The sequence below is a fragment of the Urocitellus parryii genome, unplaced genomic scaffold, assembly GCF_045843805.1.
Source record: "Urocitellus parryii isolate mUroPar1 unplaced genomic scaffold, mUroPar1.hap1 Scaffold_224, whole genome shotgun sequence".
In the NCBI taxonomy this organism is placed as follows: Eukaryota; Metazoa; Chordata; class Mammalia; order Rodentia; family Sciuridae; genus Urocitellus; species Urocitellus parryii.
The window spans coordinates 209,725-224,566 of NW_027552355.1; the positions used below are offsets into that span (position 1 = coordinate 209,725).

General features: G+C 34.5%; 1 protein-coding gene across 1 annotated transcript in view; it reads left to right on the forward strand.

Moving 5' to 3' along the window:
* LOC113180938 (mediator complex subunit 13L) overlaps window positions 1-14,842 on the forward strand; it is a gene marked incomplete at its 5' end in the record, with an annotated part of 267,867 nt that overhangs the window by 202,668 nt on the left and 50,357 nt on the right. The window contains 5 exons of the mRNA XM_077794521.1: window positions 1,780-1,925; window positions 4,612-4,806; window positions 5,173-5,361; window positions 9,481-9,646; window positions 11,364-11,468. Coding sequence (XP_077650647.1) covers window positions 1,780-1,925; window positions 4,612-4,806; window positions 5,173-5,361; window positions 9,481-9,646; window positions 11,364-11,468 — 801 coding nt within the window. The remainder of the gene's footprint in view (window positions 1-1,779; window positions 1,926-4,611; window positions 4,807-5,172; window positions 5,362-9,480; window positions 9,647-11,363; window positions 11,469-14,842) is intronic.

Consider the following 14,842-nt stretch of genomic DNA (forward strand, 5'->3'; position numbering starts at 1 on the left):
TACAGTTATTGATGGCCTCTGGTACATTTGTATTATGACTTGCCATTTTTCTTTTAAACTTTTTTTAGAGTTGTCAATATTAAAAATAGGTGCTTGCATCATTCTTTGTATTTACTAGTTGATAGCTAAATGTTGGTTGAGTTTATTTTCACACACAGGTTAGCATAATAGAGAACATAATCTGTAGCTACACTCCATGTCTGGAACTCCCACCAGCTTCTTATAAATAAGTTATTGAATACACAGGATACTGGGATAGAAAAGGATGAGTCATTTCAAATCCTTGGCTAAAATTTATAGCTAAAAGATTAGCCAGTCCACAATCCGTAAAACTGTATTTTGGTTCTATTATATACTATACATGTTGAGTGTTGGAAATATTGTGTTTCTAGTGTCATCATCATAAAGGAAGAACATTTTTACTATTAATATTGTTTGATTCCTATGTACCTTTAGGTTATGTGCAAATTTTCCTCACTTGCTGAACTTGAAACTTCGAAGTATGGTTTCAAAGGTTTAAACCCCGGCCTCTCCCCCGCAATTTTAGCTACTATATTGCTTGGCTATACTAAATACCCATACCAAGACTGCGTGTGTCCTATTGATGAAATTTCACATTATTCTAGTAAAACCAAAAAAGTCAGTATTTCAACATATGTATCAAAGAAGAATATGTATATATCACTGTGTGATAGGGTGATATTCTTATCACTTTCATTTCACATTTTCTTTAAAGCGTTATTATTTTACATTAAAAATAAAACTTAAAGATGAGTAGGACTCAGAATATACTTTATGATATATTAAAGAACTTTTAAACAGAAACAACTTCTTAGAGATGATTTTTTAAAATGGTGGTTTCCTGGCCTTGTTTAGTAATGTGATTTTGGTTTATCTGGCAAGTGCTCTTATGAGCTGTTTTGAGGAATGGGGATTTGTTATGCCTGGCCGAGGGCCAAAGTTAAGAAGTTTGAAGGAAATTATTTTTCTCTACTAAACTCCCTTTTTTATCAGTTTTTAGCTCATTGTGTAGAAAACAGAAGTGGAATGCTTCAATAATTTTTTTGTGATCAGAAGTGAATTGTAAACATTAACTATAATAAAATTACCAGTTTCTTTAGATACTGATTACCTTAACAATTATGTATTAGGAAATTATATACAACATCGTTCTTAATTTCTGTTTCTATATCAACAGTTTTAACCTTATTATAATGTTGTAAACTTGCAAATTTTATGGTATTGTTCTGTTTTACCAAAGGCCAACTGTTTTGTCATTATCCCTAGAATCAGTTAAGAGCCAGTTCAGACATCTCAGGAGTTTGCCTTTTTATCTTGTTCATGAGTCGTTGTAAATAAGCCTTTTAAATTTAGTTTTCTCACATAATTTGACTTAACACAGTTTTAACTACCTTCCATGTACTAGGCATGAAAGGTAGAAAATGTTTGATTTTTCCTGATCTTTGTTTATAGTTGACATAGGAGTTAGATTTTATGCAGATCATACTGCACAGTAATCTTGGAAAGATTAGAATGCATCATATCTAAATTATCAGATTTGTCTGGCAGCTTTAGTTTAGTTTGTGAACAAGTTATTATTTTCTTATATTATCAGTACATAATCAAATAGAAATTTATGTGTTGTCCACAGTTGACAAGAGGTCAACTTTGTGCTGGATGGCTGGTAAAGTAGAACTGTATCTCCTCTGTAGTTTCTGTTTCTAGCACCTGTTTTCTACCAAAATTTAAAGTTTAACTTCTAACTTTTTCCTTTTTTAGTGAACATTTGTCCTGTGCGTTTACATTTTTTCTTCATGGAGAAAGTAATGTATGCACAAGTGTGGAGATTGCCCAACATCAGCCAATTTATTTGATCAGTGAGGAACATATACACATGGCTCAGTCTTCACCTGCACCATTTCAAGGTAAGCAGTCAGTGATGTTCCTGCTCTCTATGGTGTCTCCCCCCACCCCCCCGCACTGGCGTGCCCACCACCAGGCCATCAAGTGGATAGCCATCTTGCCCCAGAAGGCTTTGCAGGTGGAGGTGTTATCTTAAATGGGCATTTGAAAGGTAAGCACAGGGGTCAGTTATTGAAGAAAAAAGGAACAACTTAGTTTCACAAGTAAGTATTATTAGTAGCTTTTTGTGGAAGCATATCGTATATATCACATGGTCTTATGTGAAGTTGTAATAAAGAATAAGAGGTAGAGAATTTCACAACAAAATAAATCAATAAGTATTTGAGAAATATAATCCAATGAGTATTGACAACTTTTGTAAATGAAAAGGTTTCATCTCTGTGTTTGTTAACAAAGTTACAGTAATATAATGACTTAGTAAAGATTACTATTAAACTTGGTATGTAAAATTTCAACTAAAAGTAAAATTTCTAGAGTTGATATATAGGGTATAGTTTCTTCAGTTAGTATCTTAATTATTTTCTTTAATTGTAGGGCTACACTGTTAATAAGTTTTTGGTTAATAATTTTACTTAATTCATTCATATTTTCATTAATTCTCAGCCTGAGCACCTAGATATCCTAAAATAGCTTTATGTCCTTTTCATTGACTGAACATTCTAAATCTTTATTTTTGTCTTTGCAATTCAGAATTTTCTATTAGTAATAGTTTTAAAGTGTTACAATATTAGGTTGAGCCATATGGAAAAATCTTTTGATTCAGTATTAATATATTATTACTAGAGATATCTGTTTGAAATAGGCTTATTAGATCAATATAATCTTTAAAACATTGATATTTAAACTGACTTGACTAAAATATTTTAATCACTATAGCAGCCTAAAAAGAGTATTTAGCTTTCATATTTTATTTTTTGTTTTTTTACATACTATTCTGACCTAATTTGACAAATGAATCTGTTTCTTGCCCTAGAGTTACCTTTTTAAAAAATATACATCCGAACATTGAATTCTCATTTATTCATGTCCTAATTATTATCCATAGCCCACCCACTCAAACACACATGTGCTTTATCCTTCTGTAAATTGTTTTTTTTAATGTATGAATTACAATAAAATCCAAAACAATCCAGTTCTCAAAATGTACACTTATAAGTTATGTAATATATGCTAATTAAGGATTGTCAGACTTAGTTAAATACTATGGTTTCTTGAGTATGAAGTCGCAGAGGATAATCTGTCTTCTTCTTATACTTTATTAGTCAAAATAAAAGAATTTATTTATTATAATAACAGAAGTAATTGCTAATCATGAGAGAAGTGACTTTTAATCTTGTAAGTGGGGAAAGATCATATTAGGAATGCCAGGTCTCTATTGACCAGTAATTTTAAATCTTTGTGGTTTGTTAATATTCAAATCATAGAAAACATCTGAGAGAGATTTTCCTGCTTAGTTCCTGAGATGGTTGGTGTAGAAGGTGCTGCCTTATATATAATTATGCTGAACATAATTATACAAATTAATATGAAAATTTCATAGATTAATGCAAAAAATAAATAAATAAGGCTCTTTATATATATTATATATAATTTATATATAATATTTTATATATATGTATAATATTTACCTTTAGTTTATTTATTTTTATGAGGTGCTGAGGATTGAACCCAGGGTCTCACACTTGCTAGGCGAGTGCTCTACTGCTGAGCCACAACTCCAGCCCAAGGCCCTTGACTAAGTGCTGGTTGGAGTCAGTAGTTTTATTCTATTTGGATCATTGAGGAACAGCAGAAAGACCCCAGAAATAGGTGGTGTTTATATCTCTCATGACTAATACCCCTCTCTTGATTTATGTGATGTATCACCAGACTGTTAAGGGAAAAAAACAGCAAAAAGGACATGTCAATAACTATGCTTATTTAAAAAAATAAAACTTAGGATTAAAATAATAGTAATTTTTATACCCTGAAAAGTATTTGGGGAGGGGGTTAAATACCCTGGGGCTAGGAACTGACTGGGTTACTTACAGTAACATGTCAACTATATTTTCATGTCTAACTCAGTGAAAATAACAGTAAGATAAAATACTAAAGAAAATGGAAGGGCTTTGAATTCCTTATCTTGAGTTAAATAAAATTTTCATGTTTTTAAGTTGTTTCAGACCTCCAAAATAGTCATAACTAAAATTATAGTCAACATTATACTTCAAGCTCTGAATATTAAACCTTTTCTGTCATTAGACGTTTTATTTGTATATTCTTCACTGATTACCACAGATATTTAAGAAGTCTCAGTAACCACAGAGTGTTTAGTTGGTGGATTTAGGGCATTATATATTGAATAGTTTTCTTTTGTTATGGAAGATTCAGTATTCACATTGTATAGGTCATTATCAAATGTGTATGTTCTTTAATATGCAGATAGTTTACATATATTATGTGTTGATAGACTTGATAGTATAATATAATGCCTGATTTTCCTCAAAAATAAGTAAGTTTGAGAGGCATATAAAAATAAATACCAAAATAAGAAATCTTTAGAAGTCATACTTTAAAAGATGTTAAGAAATAAAATGCAATGTACATTAAGTGGTATTGTGCTTTATCCTAAAATTACAATGTATGCAGCATCACACATAAGCAGAATTTCTCTTCTAATGTGTAGCTTGTTCTCTTCTCCCTGCATAGTACTGGTGAGTCCATATGGCTTAAATGGCACGCTAACAGGCCAAGCATATAAAATGTCAGACCCAGCCACCCGCAAATTGATTGAGGAATGGCAATATTTCTACCCGATGGTGCTAAAAAAGAAAGAGGAATTGAAAGAAGAGGAAGAGTTGGGATATGATGATGATTTTCCCGTGGCAGTCGAAGTAATTGTTGGTAAGAGAAAATATTTTGCCCAAAGAACTTTATTCTATCTTCTTCATCTTCCTTAATTTAAAAGATAATCATTTAGGTTCATCAGGAACAATCTGTAATTTTTCCATCTTATTTTTTATTCTCCTGACACAGTGGTATGTGCCGAGTAGTTATCTTGCCTGAAGCAACCATGGTCCCTGTATTTTAAATGTTATTATCATCAGGTTGGAGTGCATGTTCAAACAGCTATTAACTTTGGAAAGAATTAAACGTATCGCTTTTGTTAGCGCTTCAGTTTCCCATTGAACTTTGACCCCAACCCCAGGAATCGTGAATTTGACTTTCCTGTGTGAACTCTTTCTCAGGCCTCACTCTGTTGCCTTACAGGTGGTGTTCGGATGGTCTACCCTTCAGCTTTTGTATTGATCTCTCAGAATGACATCCCAGTTCCTCAGAGTGTTGCCACTGCTGGAGGCCATATTACAGTTGGGCAGCCGGGGCTTGGTAGTGTGAAGGACCCAAGTAACTGTGGGATGCCTCTGACCCCTCCCACCTCTCCAGAGCAGGCCATCACAGGTGAGTGTGACTGAGCAGTCTCCTGGGTAGAAGAGATCCCAGAAAGGCACTAGCTCCCTTGCCATGGAACATGTGAACACCACCGAGAAATTCCAGGTAGAAGAGATGGAGGTAAGAGATTCCAGGTGAAAGAGGTGGAGGTAAGAGAGTATTTAGGGATTTTACAACATGGAGAAGAAAAACTTGAAACAGAATATTTTAAGTTTCAGGATTTTAGTTGTGCATGTATTAATTGTATCTTTAACTGAATAGTTTGATTGTTGCTCCTACGTTCTGTACACACATCTATATCTTTGCCCAGATGGCCATGCTAACCAAGGACATGTCTTGGACATTTCTCTTTCTGTTATAATATTTTCTGTTGTAAAGTTAGCGTATCACCTCAGAGTTCTGACCTTTGTCCTGTCAGTTGTATGTTTCATTATTAATAAATATTAATTACATATGAAAAAATTTGACAGTTTGAAACATCTTCCATCATTGTTGGGAACATTTTTGCTTTCTTTGTTGAGTATTGTATTTCTTATATTAACTTTTTTATTTTTGTAGTGACCTCATTTTAATTGGAAATTTGGTCACTAAGGAAAGTATACTTATCATACTTGAGCTGAAATAGGATTGTTTATGGGCATCTAATGTGGACCATGATGTCAGGAACATCAGAGTAAATGAAATCTTGGCTTCTAAACTTTGAAAACAAATATTCAAACACTATATATGCCTACATGGTAATTGCTGAATTTGCTACATAGTGAGCATTCAGTAAATGTCTGTGGTTAGTGAATATATTTAGGGAAAGCCCTAGAGTTTGTAATTGAATAGATATTGTCCTCTCATACATTTTTCAAGGTGAATGACTGTATTTAATTCTCCTACTTATTCTGAACCTCAGTTTCCTTTTCTGTTTAAAACATGCTTTACAGGATTGTTAGAAGTATTAAGTAGGGTACATGAAAGTACTTTTAAATAATATAGAAGTATACAAATGGAAAGTTCAGAATATTTAAAGCAGTACTTAGAATTGCAGTTGCAGCACATGTTATTAAATTGCTTGGAAGTAATTATGCAGATACCATGTGGGAGACAGAAATGGACAACATGTAGTCTCCGCTCCCCCCCACCTTTTAATTTATGTTATAGTTTTTAAAGGCCCATTTGTTGGGGCTGGGGATGTGGCTCAAGCGGTAGTGCACTCGCCTGGCATGCGTGCGGCCCGGGTTCGATCCTCAGCACCACATACCAACAAAGATATTGTGTCCGCTGATAATTATAAATAAATAAATAAATAAATATTAAAATTTTCTCTCTCTCTCCCTCTCTCTCTCTTTAAAAAAATAAATAAATAAAGGCCCATTTGTTTGATGAGGTGGTGGGGAAAAAATTTGCAGTTGGCCCTTTGTTTCTGCATGTTCTTCACCTGTGGGTTCGATCAGTAGCAAACTGAAAATACTCAAGCAAAAACAGTTGTGTCTGTACTGAACACATACAGGCTTTCTTCCCTTTGTCTGTATTCCCTAAACAATAATGTATAACAATTATTTACATAGCAGTTACATTGCATTCGGCATTTTAAGTAATCTAGAAATTATTTAAGTGTGTGGGTTATGTGCAAACACTACTTCATTTTAATATAAGGAATTCGAGCACCCGTGAATTTTGGCATGTGAGTTGGGTCTAGGAAACAGTCCCATGGCTTCAGAGGAATGAGTGTACATACAGGTCTAATATAATAGAGAATTTGGATGATCCCTTGTGAAAGGATTTTGTCATCTAATATTTTATTATGGCTACTTTAAATTGAAAAAGTAAAAATACTTATACAATCTTCTGTAATAATTATTATAGAGAAGACATTTATATAAATTCCAAAATTACTAGTATTTTGAAAAGTTTTAGTTTTGTATCACAGTTTGGATTTTAATAATTGCACAACATTATTAAGTTTATCAGTTTTTTGTTTATCTGTTTGTCAGGTGTTTAGTAAAATTGTATTCAACTAGAATTGATGTGTATATGTTGCCTTGACCTGATTAGTTCAGAACTCTAAATTTCACAGTTCAACAAGAAGAGGGTTTGTTTATGGTGGGTTTCATTTTGGGCTTCATAACTCTAAATCTTCAAATTCCTTCCCTCCCAATTTTTTTGTAGGGTATTATGGCTGGCCTTGGAGAAATAAAAGGTTCTGATACCCTTTTTTTGGGCGGGGGTACTAGGTATTGAACTCAGGGGTACTCAACCACTGGGCCACATTCCCAGTCCTATTTTATATTTTTATTTTTGAGAAAGGATCTCACTGAGTTGCTTAGTGCCTCCCTAAGTTGCTGAGGCTGGCTTTGAACTCGTGGTCCTCCTGTTTCAGCCTCTGATATCCTTTGACTAAAATGAATTTGCCCCTTATTTTGAAGTAACAGTATGTTGAAAATATAAATTAGGACCATCAAGAAGAATCCTAGTCACTCTAACATTAAACATTGCTGTGTTTTCTTAGATACAGGATAGAATGGATTATTTTACCCCTTAAAATGGCTGAGGGTCTCCTAGATTAGCAGGGGTATAAGAGGGCCAAATGGTTGGTGAAATCACTCATGCCTTATCTGGATAGGTGCACCCACTTGCCTCTTGTGTTTGATATATGGAGGTAATTGGAGGTAACAACATTCAATGTGCAGTTACCAGCTTGTAGTACAGCCTTAATTCTATGTAAGATAGCACCCACAGTTCAGTATGGTTATTAAGTGCTACTGAAAAGCACTAACCCAGCTTTAATCTCTGTTGCTTGTTTTCCTCTGCCTCTCCTTTTGGGGTCATAAATTACTCCCTCATAAACTGTGGGAATGTAGCTTCTTTAGCTGCTTTATAGATGTGTAGGGATGAGGACTTTGTTATCTACTTCTGTTTCTTCAGTTGCCTAGTTTGTGTAATAGGCATGAAAACCAATTATAAAATTGAAATGAATTCTGTTGCACAATGAACCAAGGCAGAAAACTTTAAAGGTAGCAATGAAAGACCAAATTTGTTGTCTCCTTTAATTGATCTCACTTAATATAATGTAATATAATAGTACTTTTGGGGGGGTTTAATTCTTTAGAATGTAAACATTTAGGTTTGGTTTGGTTTTTAAAAGCAGAGCCAGGCCTGACCATTCAGCCGTGAGTAATGGTTGTGTTGCATTGATGCAAAGAATATTTAGTTTGTGTTATAAGATTGCATCTTTCTCTTTCAAATAGGAGTGGAGATTTTCTAGAGTGCTTAAATGGACTGTTTTTGTCAAGATGTTTTGTATCATTGTTCTACTGAGACTAAAACCCACAATATATTTATTTAATCAAGTGAAAGTAATTAAATCATAATTTAACATTAGAAATTGACTTTACTATTTGTCTTGTATGAGGCAGAAGTAGTAAAATACTCACACAGTACTTGTATCATCAGTGGTCATAGTGAAAAGAAGTGGATTATACATCAATTTTAGTTGGAAAAGTAAGTGAACTTTAGAGCGAAACCAGTGAATTTTTAATCCTCTGACATAAGATGTCAAGACAACCCTTTTCAGTATTTTAGAACTAAACTTTCATAAATAGTGTCAGGCATGAGGACAAACAGTTCCACACATAAATTTGAAATTTGACCTTGTTAAAAGCCTGTGCTATTAAGTTCTTTCTCCTTCTCAGGCACTGTGTGCTGTTGTTACACAACCAGTTTTGCTAAATGGGCATAAAGCTCCCTCTACTGCTTTGTTCTCCCTTGAAACATTTGCTGTGTTCGGTTTTTAAAATTCAAAACAATCAATGCACATTTACATCTTTAATATTGCAATTATGAGCCCTTCCTTGTAAGTTGTATCCAGTACGTGCCTCTGTATGTGTATTCCCTGATGGCTTTGACTGTTGATTGAATCAGTTCCTTTAGGGAAATAGAATGTTAGAAGGGGACAACAAAATACCCTGACACAGATTTCACTCACAGCTCATCTATGATGTTATTGCCAGGGGTAGGGACAAAGCTACAGTGAATATGATTCTCAACAATTAAAATGCGTATTTTAAATACAGTAGCAGTCTATGCATGAGGAGATATTTTTAGAACATTCTAACACTCCAAGTTGTCTTTGTTTTCCAGGAGAGAGTGGAGTTATGCAGAGTGCTACCAGTCACCTGGGTTCCCAAGATGGGGGGATGGTAACTATGCACAGTCCAAAGAGATCGGGGAAGATTCCTCCAAAACTCCACAATCATATGGTTCATCGAGTCTGGAAGGAATGCATCCTCAACAGAACCCAGTCCAAGTATGTTTTCTGGATTATGTCTGGATTGTGATTTAGTGACCATCTCCTGTTTTGCTGCATAAAGTGGGTCAGTCACACTGTACTGTGTGGCCAAATTTGAGAGGTCATTGGATTGTTGTTTCATCTTTTTTAAGCTTAATAGAATGAAATTCAAAATAAACATGTTAAAATCAGGATACTGATTTGATATTACCTTTTCACTTTTCAACATAAATAACTCAGAGATTCACTCTGTCAGGAACAATAATCAGTGGGTTTGGTTTTTCTTTCTATACCAGTTTATGAATGCTTTCCAATTGCAAAGGGAAATAACCCTTTTTGACAATTTACTATCATGTATTGCTTTATGTTGTAATCGACAGTACCTGAATTGAACTGAGGAGTGTGTATTAGCTGTTTTACCCCTGTTTTTTGATTTGAGGAAGCTATATTCTTTTCTTCCTCTACCCAGCTTTTCTTCCCCTTTTCTTTTCCTTCCTTTATCCCTTCTTTCTTTATAACATTTTTTTGGGGGGGAAAAAGGGAGAATCAATTCTAAAAAGAGACTTCTGGTAATTATTTTAATAACCTCAATGATAATGACCAACAATAGCTAGTAAATACTATTCAACTTGCCAAGTTTTATGTTAATCTAATCTGAGTTTCATATCTCTTTTAATGTGGGTGAGATATCCACTTTGTTGAATAATTCAAGTAAACAAGTGAGTCTCGATTCTCTTGTAAAGAATGAATATGGACATTCTTGTCAATAACTGCTAACAAGTTCACTCATTTAGAAGTCAATTAAATGTTTCCTAAGTGAAAACTGTTGAGAGTTTTACATACAGATTTAAAACTGGTCTTTTGAACATGGATTTTAGCAAATTCATACTAAATGTTTATTTCCCAATGAATTGATTCTAGAAGATGTAGTAGATAAAATTTCAAATAATTGTAGTGGAAAATCATATCATATTATAGAGCTTAAGAAGTATCTCTAGTCACTTAGAAATGATCTTTTTTTTTTTTTTATCATCACTAACTTTACATCTCTACCAACTTTAACAGCCCTGAGTCTCCTATCACTATCACAGAACGGGGTAGTGAGACACCCAAGAAGGTAGGGAGAATGGGGAGCAAGAGAACTCCCTAGAGAGCTATCATTGAACCAGTTTGTAGTTATCAGCTGTACCTAAATCAGAAATTCTTATTTTCATTATGTAATAATAGAGATTTGCTACAGATAATCATCAACACATGGGTGAAGTTTTTCTTTTCCATCTTTCATTTCACATTAATAAGTGCTAAAGCACTACCCTTAAATGCTAGTAAGTACTAAAGGAGTTTTAAGAGTGATTTAAACAATCTAATTGAGTGTATGTAATTTATTGATGCTGTGAAAACATTAATTTAGAACACTATTCATACATAATTTAGGTGACTTTTTTTAGGTGACCTTTAAAAAAGCAAAAGCTAATAATGTCTGATATATTAATGGTTATATATATCACCTGTGTTAAAATGTGCATTAAACGTATATAGGAATAATTTCCATTCTGCTTCTAGGGCATAGAGCAGGTTCTCCCCCTCCACATGGTTGCTCCAAACTAAAATATCAGCAGGATATCATGACTGTGTGAAATGTATTCAATTCTTTTTAGCATTGCATTTTTTTCCTTAGGGTAATGAGTGTGTTATCTCAGTGTTTACACATAAGTCATATTTTGCACCATTTTAGGAGGAGCCAAATGTCAACTCCAACTCTTGAAGAAGAGCCTGCTAACAATCCTGCTACCTGGGATTTTGTGGATCCAACCCAAAGAGTCAGCTGTTCTTGTTCCAGGTGGGTAATAAAAAGGCAAACCCTGTGGTCCAAGAGAAGGAGGCACAGTTCGTGGTTCATTTCCTGGCCTTACCTACCAATCCTCTCTGTCTTTTTGTTTTGTTTTAAATTTTCTTCCTTTTTGACTAAGGAAGAAAAAAGTCTTATATGCAAGTGATACAGTTTTATTGTCAGGAATCAGAAAGAGCTTATTGGACACAACTGGCCTTGTCATCACATTGTTCCCACTAATTTCTTCTAGTGAGCTGCTTCAAAACTAAAGGCATCAGTTTGGCAAGACATTCCCTAGCAATTTAAAAATGGAGATACATATTGAAATTTTAATTAATTTTAAAATGGAGATACATATTGAAAACAGGTTGGCTTAAATTAATAGAATTTTTTAGGTAATTTTTATTACCTTCTGTACTAAAAGAAAAGGTTGGTGTTAGTGGGAGTGTTTTAGAATGACTATGGCAGGTATTTGGTAGCACCTGCTGAAAGCTAAAATTGTAGTCATAGCATTATAAGTGCTCATTCATTTAGAAGTTTGGATAGGCTCCCGAATTGTTCTCTAGAAAATTTTTGCATTCCTTGTAGATTGTCCCTTGACTTACCACTTATTGTGGCAGTAAAATATTTTGCCATGGATTTTCATGAGAGTTTTTAAAATTTTAAAGTGGATTTAAGTCTTATCCACCAGCTCATTTGACTGTTAGAGCACATCTTGATTTTTTTCACTTACTGAGCAATTTAAAACAGCTCTATTTCTAAAGTACATATTTTTAAATTAGGCATTGCTAAATATTTATGAAAAGTTTAGTTAAGTATATTTAGAGTATAGCCATTAATTTCTCTAGTTTAAATGAAAAGTTCTTAATGGGGAGATGGTCCATATGCCCCTTAAGAATGTATGTAAACCTTTTTGTGTAACTAAAATAAGGGAATTATTTGACACCTCTTCCTATTCTCCCCTGCCCTTCATGTTGATTCTCCTATTAAGCTCTGCTTTGGCAGCCAACCTCTTGTTGAAAGGTGTTGTATCAGCTTAATGAAATGCATAGTTAATTTTCTAGGAAGATGTTTTTAAAGAAATTGCACATTAAGAGTCCTCTGTTAGCATGTGAGGATCTCTCTCTGGTCTTAGCATAAGTATGGTATGCTGCAGCTGAATATCTGTTTTATTTTCTATCTAGGCTGCTGTAAATTGTGTGAGAAAAAGTATTTTTCTATTAGCATTGATTTATAGACAGCTCACAACCATATTGTGGTCCACCTTGAGCAAGTACATAGAATATAAATTATAGTGTATGTAACTTCTGCCTTCATCTTATTTTTCCTGCTGTTTTTCTTAATCTAGATTTTCACATTAAAAATAAAACCCTTTTTACTGATTTAGTTCACATTTTTAGTAGCCACACTTTGAATTATTTTGGGGATACTTATCAGCATAAATAAATAGATGGTGCTCTTCTGGATTGTTGATCAGTTTCTTCACCAGATTCGTATACCTTTGGATCTTATTTTTTCTTCTTCTTCTTCTTAAATAGATGTATGCATATCAGGGCCACCATCCCATTGACTTCCAAATATTTATTTCTAGACCTGACTTCTCATCTGTGCTCTAGTTTTGTATTCGTGGTGGTGCTATTAAGAAATATCCTCGGGGCTGGGCGCAGTGGTATATGCCTTTCATTTCAGCAGACCTCTGTGGCAAGAAGATTGAAAGCTCAAGCCCAGCCTGGGCAACTTAGGGAGATCTTGTCTCGAAATAAAAAAATTTTAAAAAGAGGGAGAGCTGAGGATGAAACTCATTGGTAGAATGACCCTGTGTTTATTCTCCCGTTTACCCACTGTCCCCTACTCCTTCACCCCCCAAAAAATGGAAGAAAGAAAAGAAACAATAGTTAAATATTCTTGGAGTTGGGGATGTAGCTCAGTGGTAGAATACTGGCCTGGCATGCACAGGGCCTTGGATTTGGTCCCCAGGTCCTTAATATTAAACATGTCTGTTTCCCACATACCAGGTCCCTTACTGCCAACATTTCACACACCCCCATGCCTTTCAGCCTAGAAATTTAATCACTTGTCTTTTTTTTTTTTTTTCTTTTTCGTTTTCTAAATCTAGTCTGTGTGACTCCCTTTGAAATGTCTACTGTTATCCTTTCCTCATTCTTCTATTCACCATGTATTTTTTGCTGCCTGGCTCTGCCTCTTGTTTCTTCCTGCCCAGTGACCAGTGTGCCTTCTGACCTGATCTTCCTGCTGTCTGCTCTTATGAGGTTTCTTTCGTACTCGGAGATTTGACAGGATAGTTTGTTATCTACAGGCACATTCCTCATTCTAACCATTTTGCAATGTAACTGAATCATTTAATACAGCTGAAAGAACCTGCTTTGTAAAATTATCTGCTTTACAAAAATACTTACTTTGAAGAGTTTGCCATAAAGTTTCTATCTGATATTAGACTACAATTGTTAAATGCTGAGAAAATACAAATCAGAAAAAGATTGTGTAAAAGATTTTTTTTTAGAGCCTAGATTTTAAAATAAGTACTTCTAGAAGCTATATTGGAGGTATTTTCTGATGAGACATTCACCTGTTATGGTACTGTATCCTTATTGCTTAGTGTACACCACTGGGTGAACTATCTACAGCCTTATGCTTAGATAACCTTCAAAATCAGGAATTCTAATTTTATCTTTTTAGAAAAGCAGAGACTTTGGCAAGAGTGTTTTCAGATTATTTGCTGCAGGATTACCAAACCCAAGCGGTGGAATGGTCCACTATTTGCTGCAGGATTACCAAACCCAAGCGGTGGAATGGTCCACTCCTCCCACTGTTTAATGGTCTTATGGAACAGGGCAGCTATCCTGCTGTCCCACTAAACCATCCCATTATGCCACACAAATCCGTTTTACTGCCCACTAGGGCATCATTTAGTGTGATGCAGCAGTAATTTAATGCCACCCTAGTGGCCTCAGAGAGTTACTGCTACACCACAGGAGAGTTTACATTTTTTCCCTGGGAATGATTTATACATTGGGAGGAACCTGCTGACCTGCTATATAACTTTGTTGCACAGATTAAAACTTGGCATCATCTGGGAGGTCCTTACTCAACCATTTCTCACACCCATGCTTGCCAAGAAGTTTGTTAGGATGTGAGCAGACTTGTATTCTTGCTTAGCTCGTCCATTTACATTAGTATATTGTTTTACAAACTTTTTACTTCTGTCTTATTTTAACCTGTGGCTGGTAAGATCCAAAATTGTCATCTATTCCTTTTTTCCTGGTTATAGTGGGCAGATAAGATTTTTAGTATATTTATCATATTAAATGTTCTTAGGAATGGACCCTCGTTATTTTACTTTCACACTTTACAGGGAGATTTGT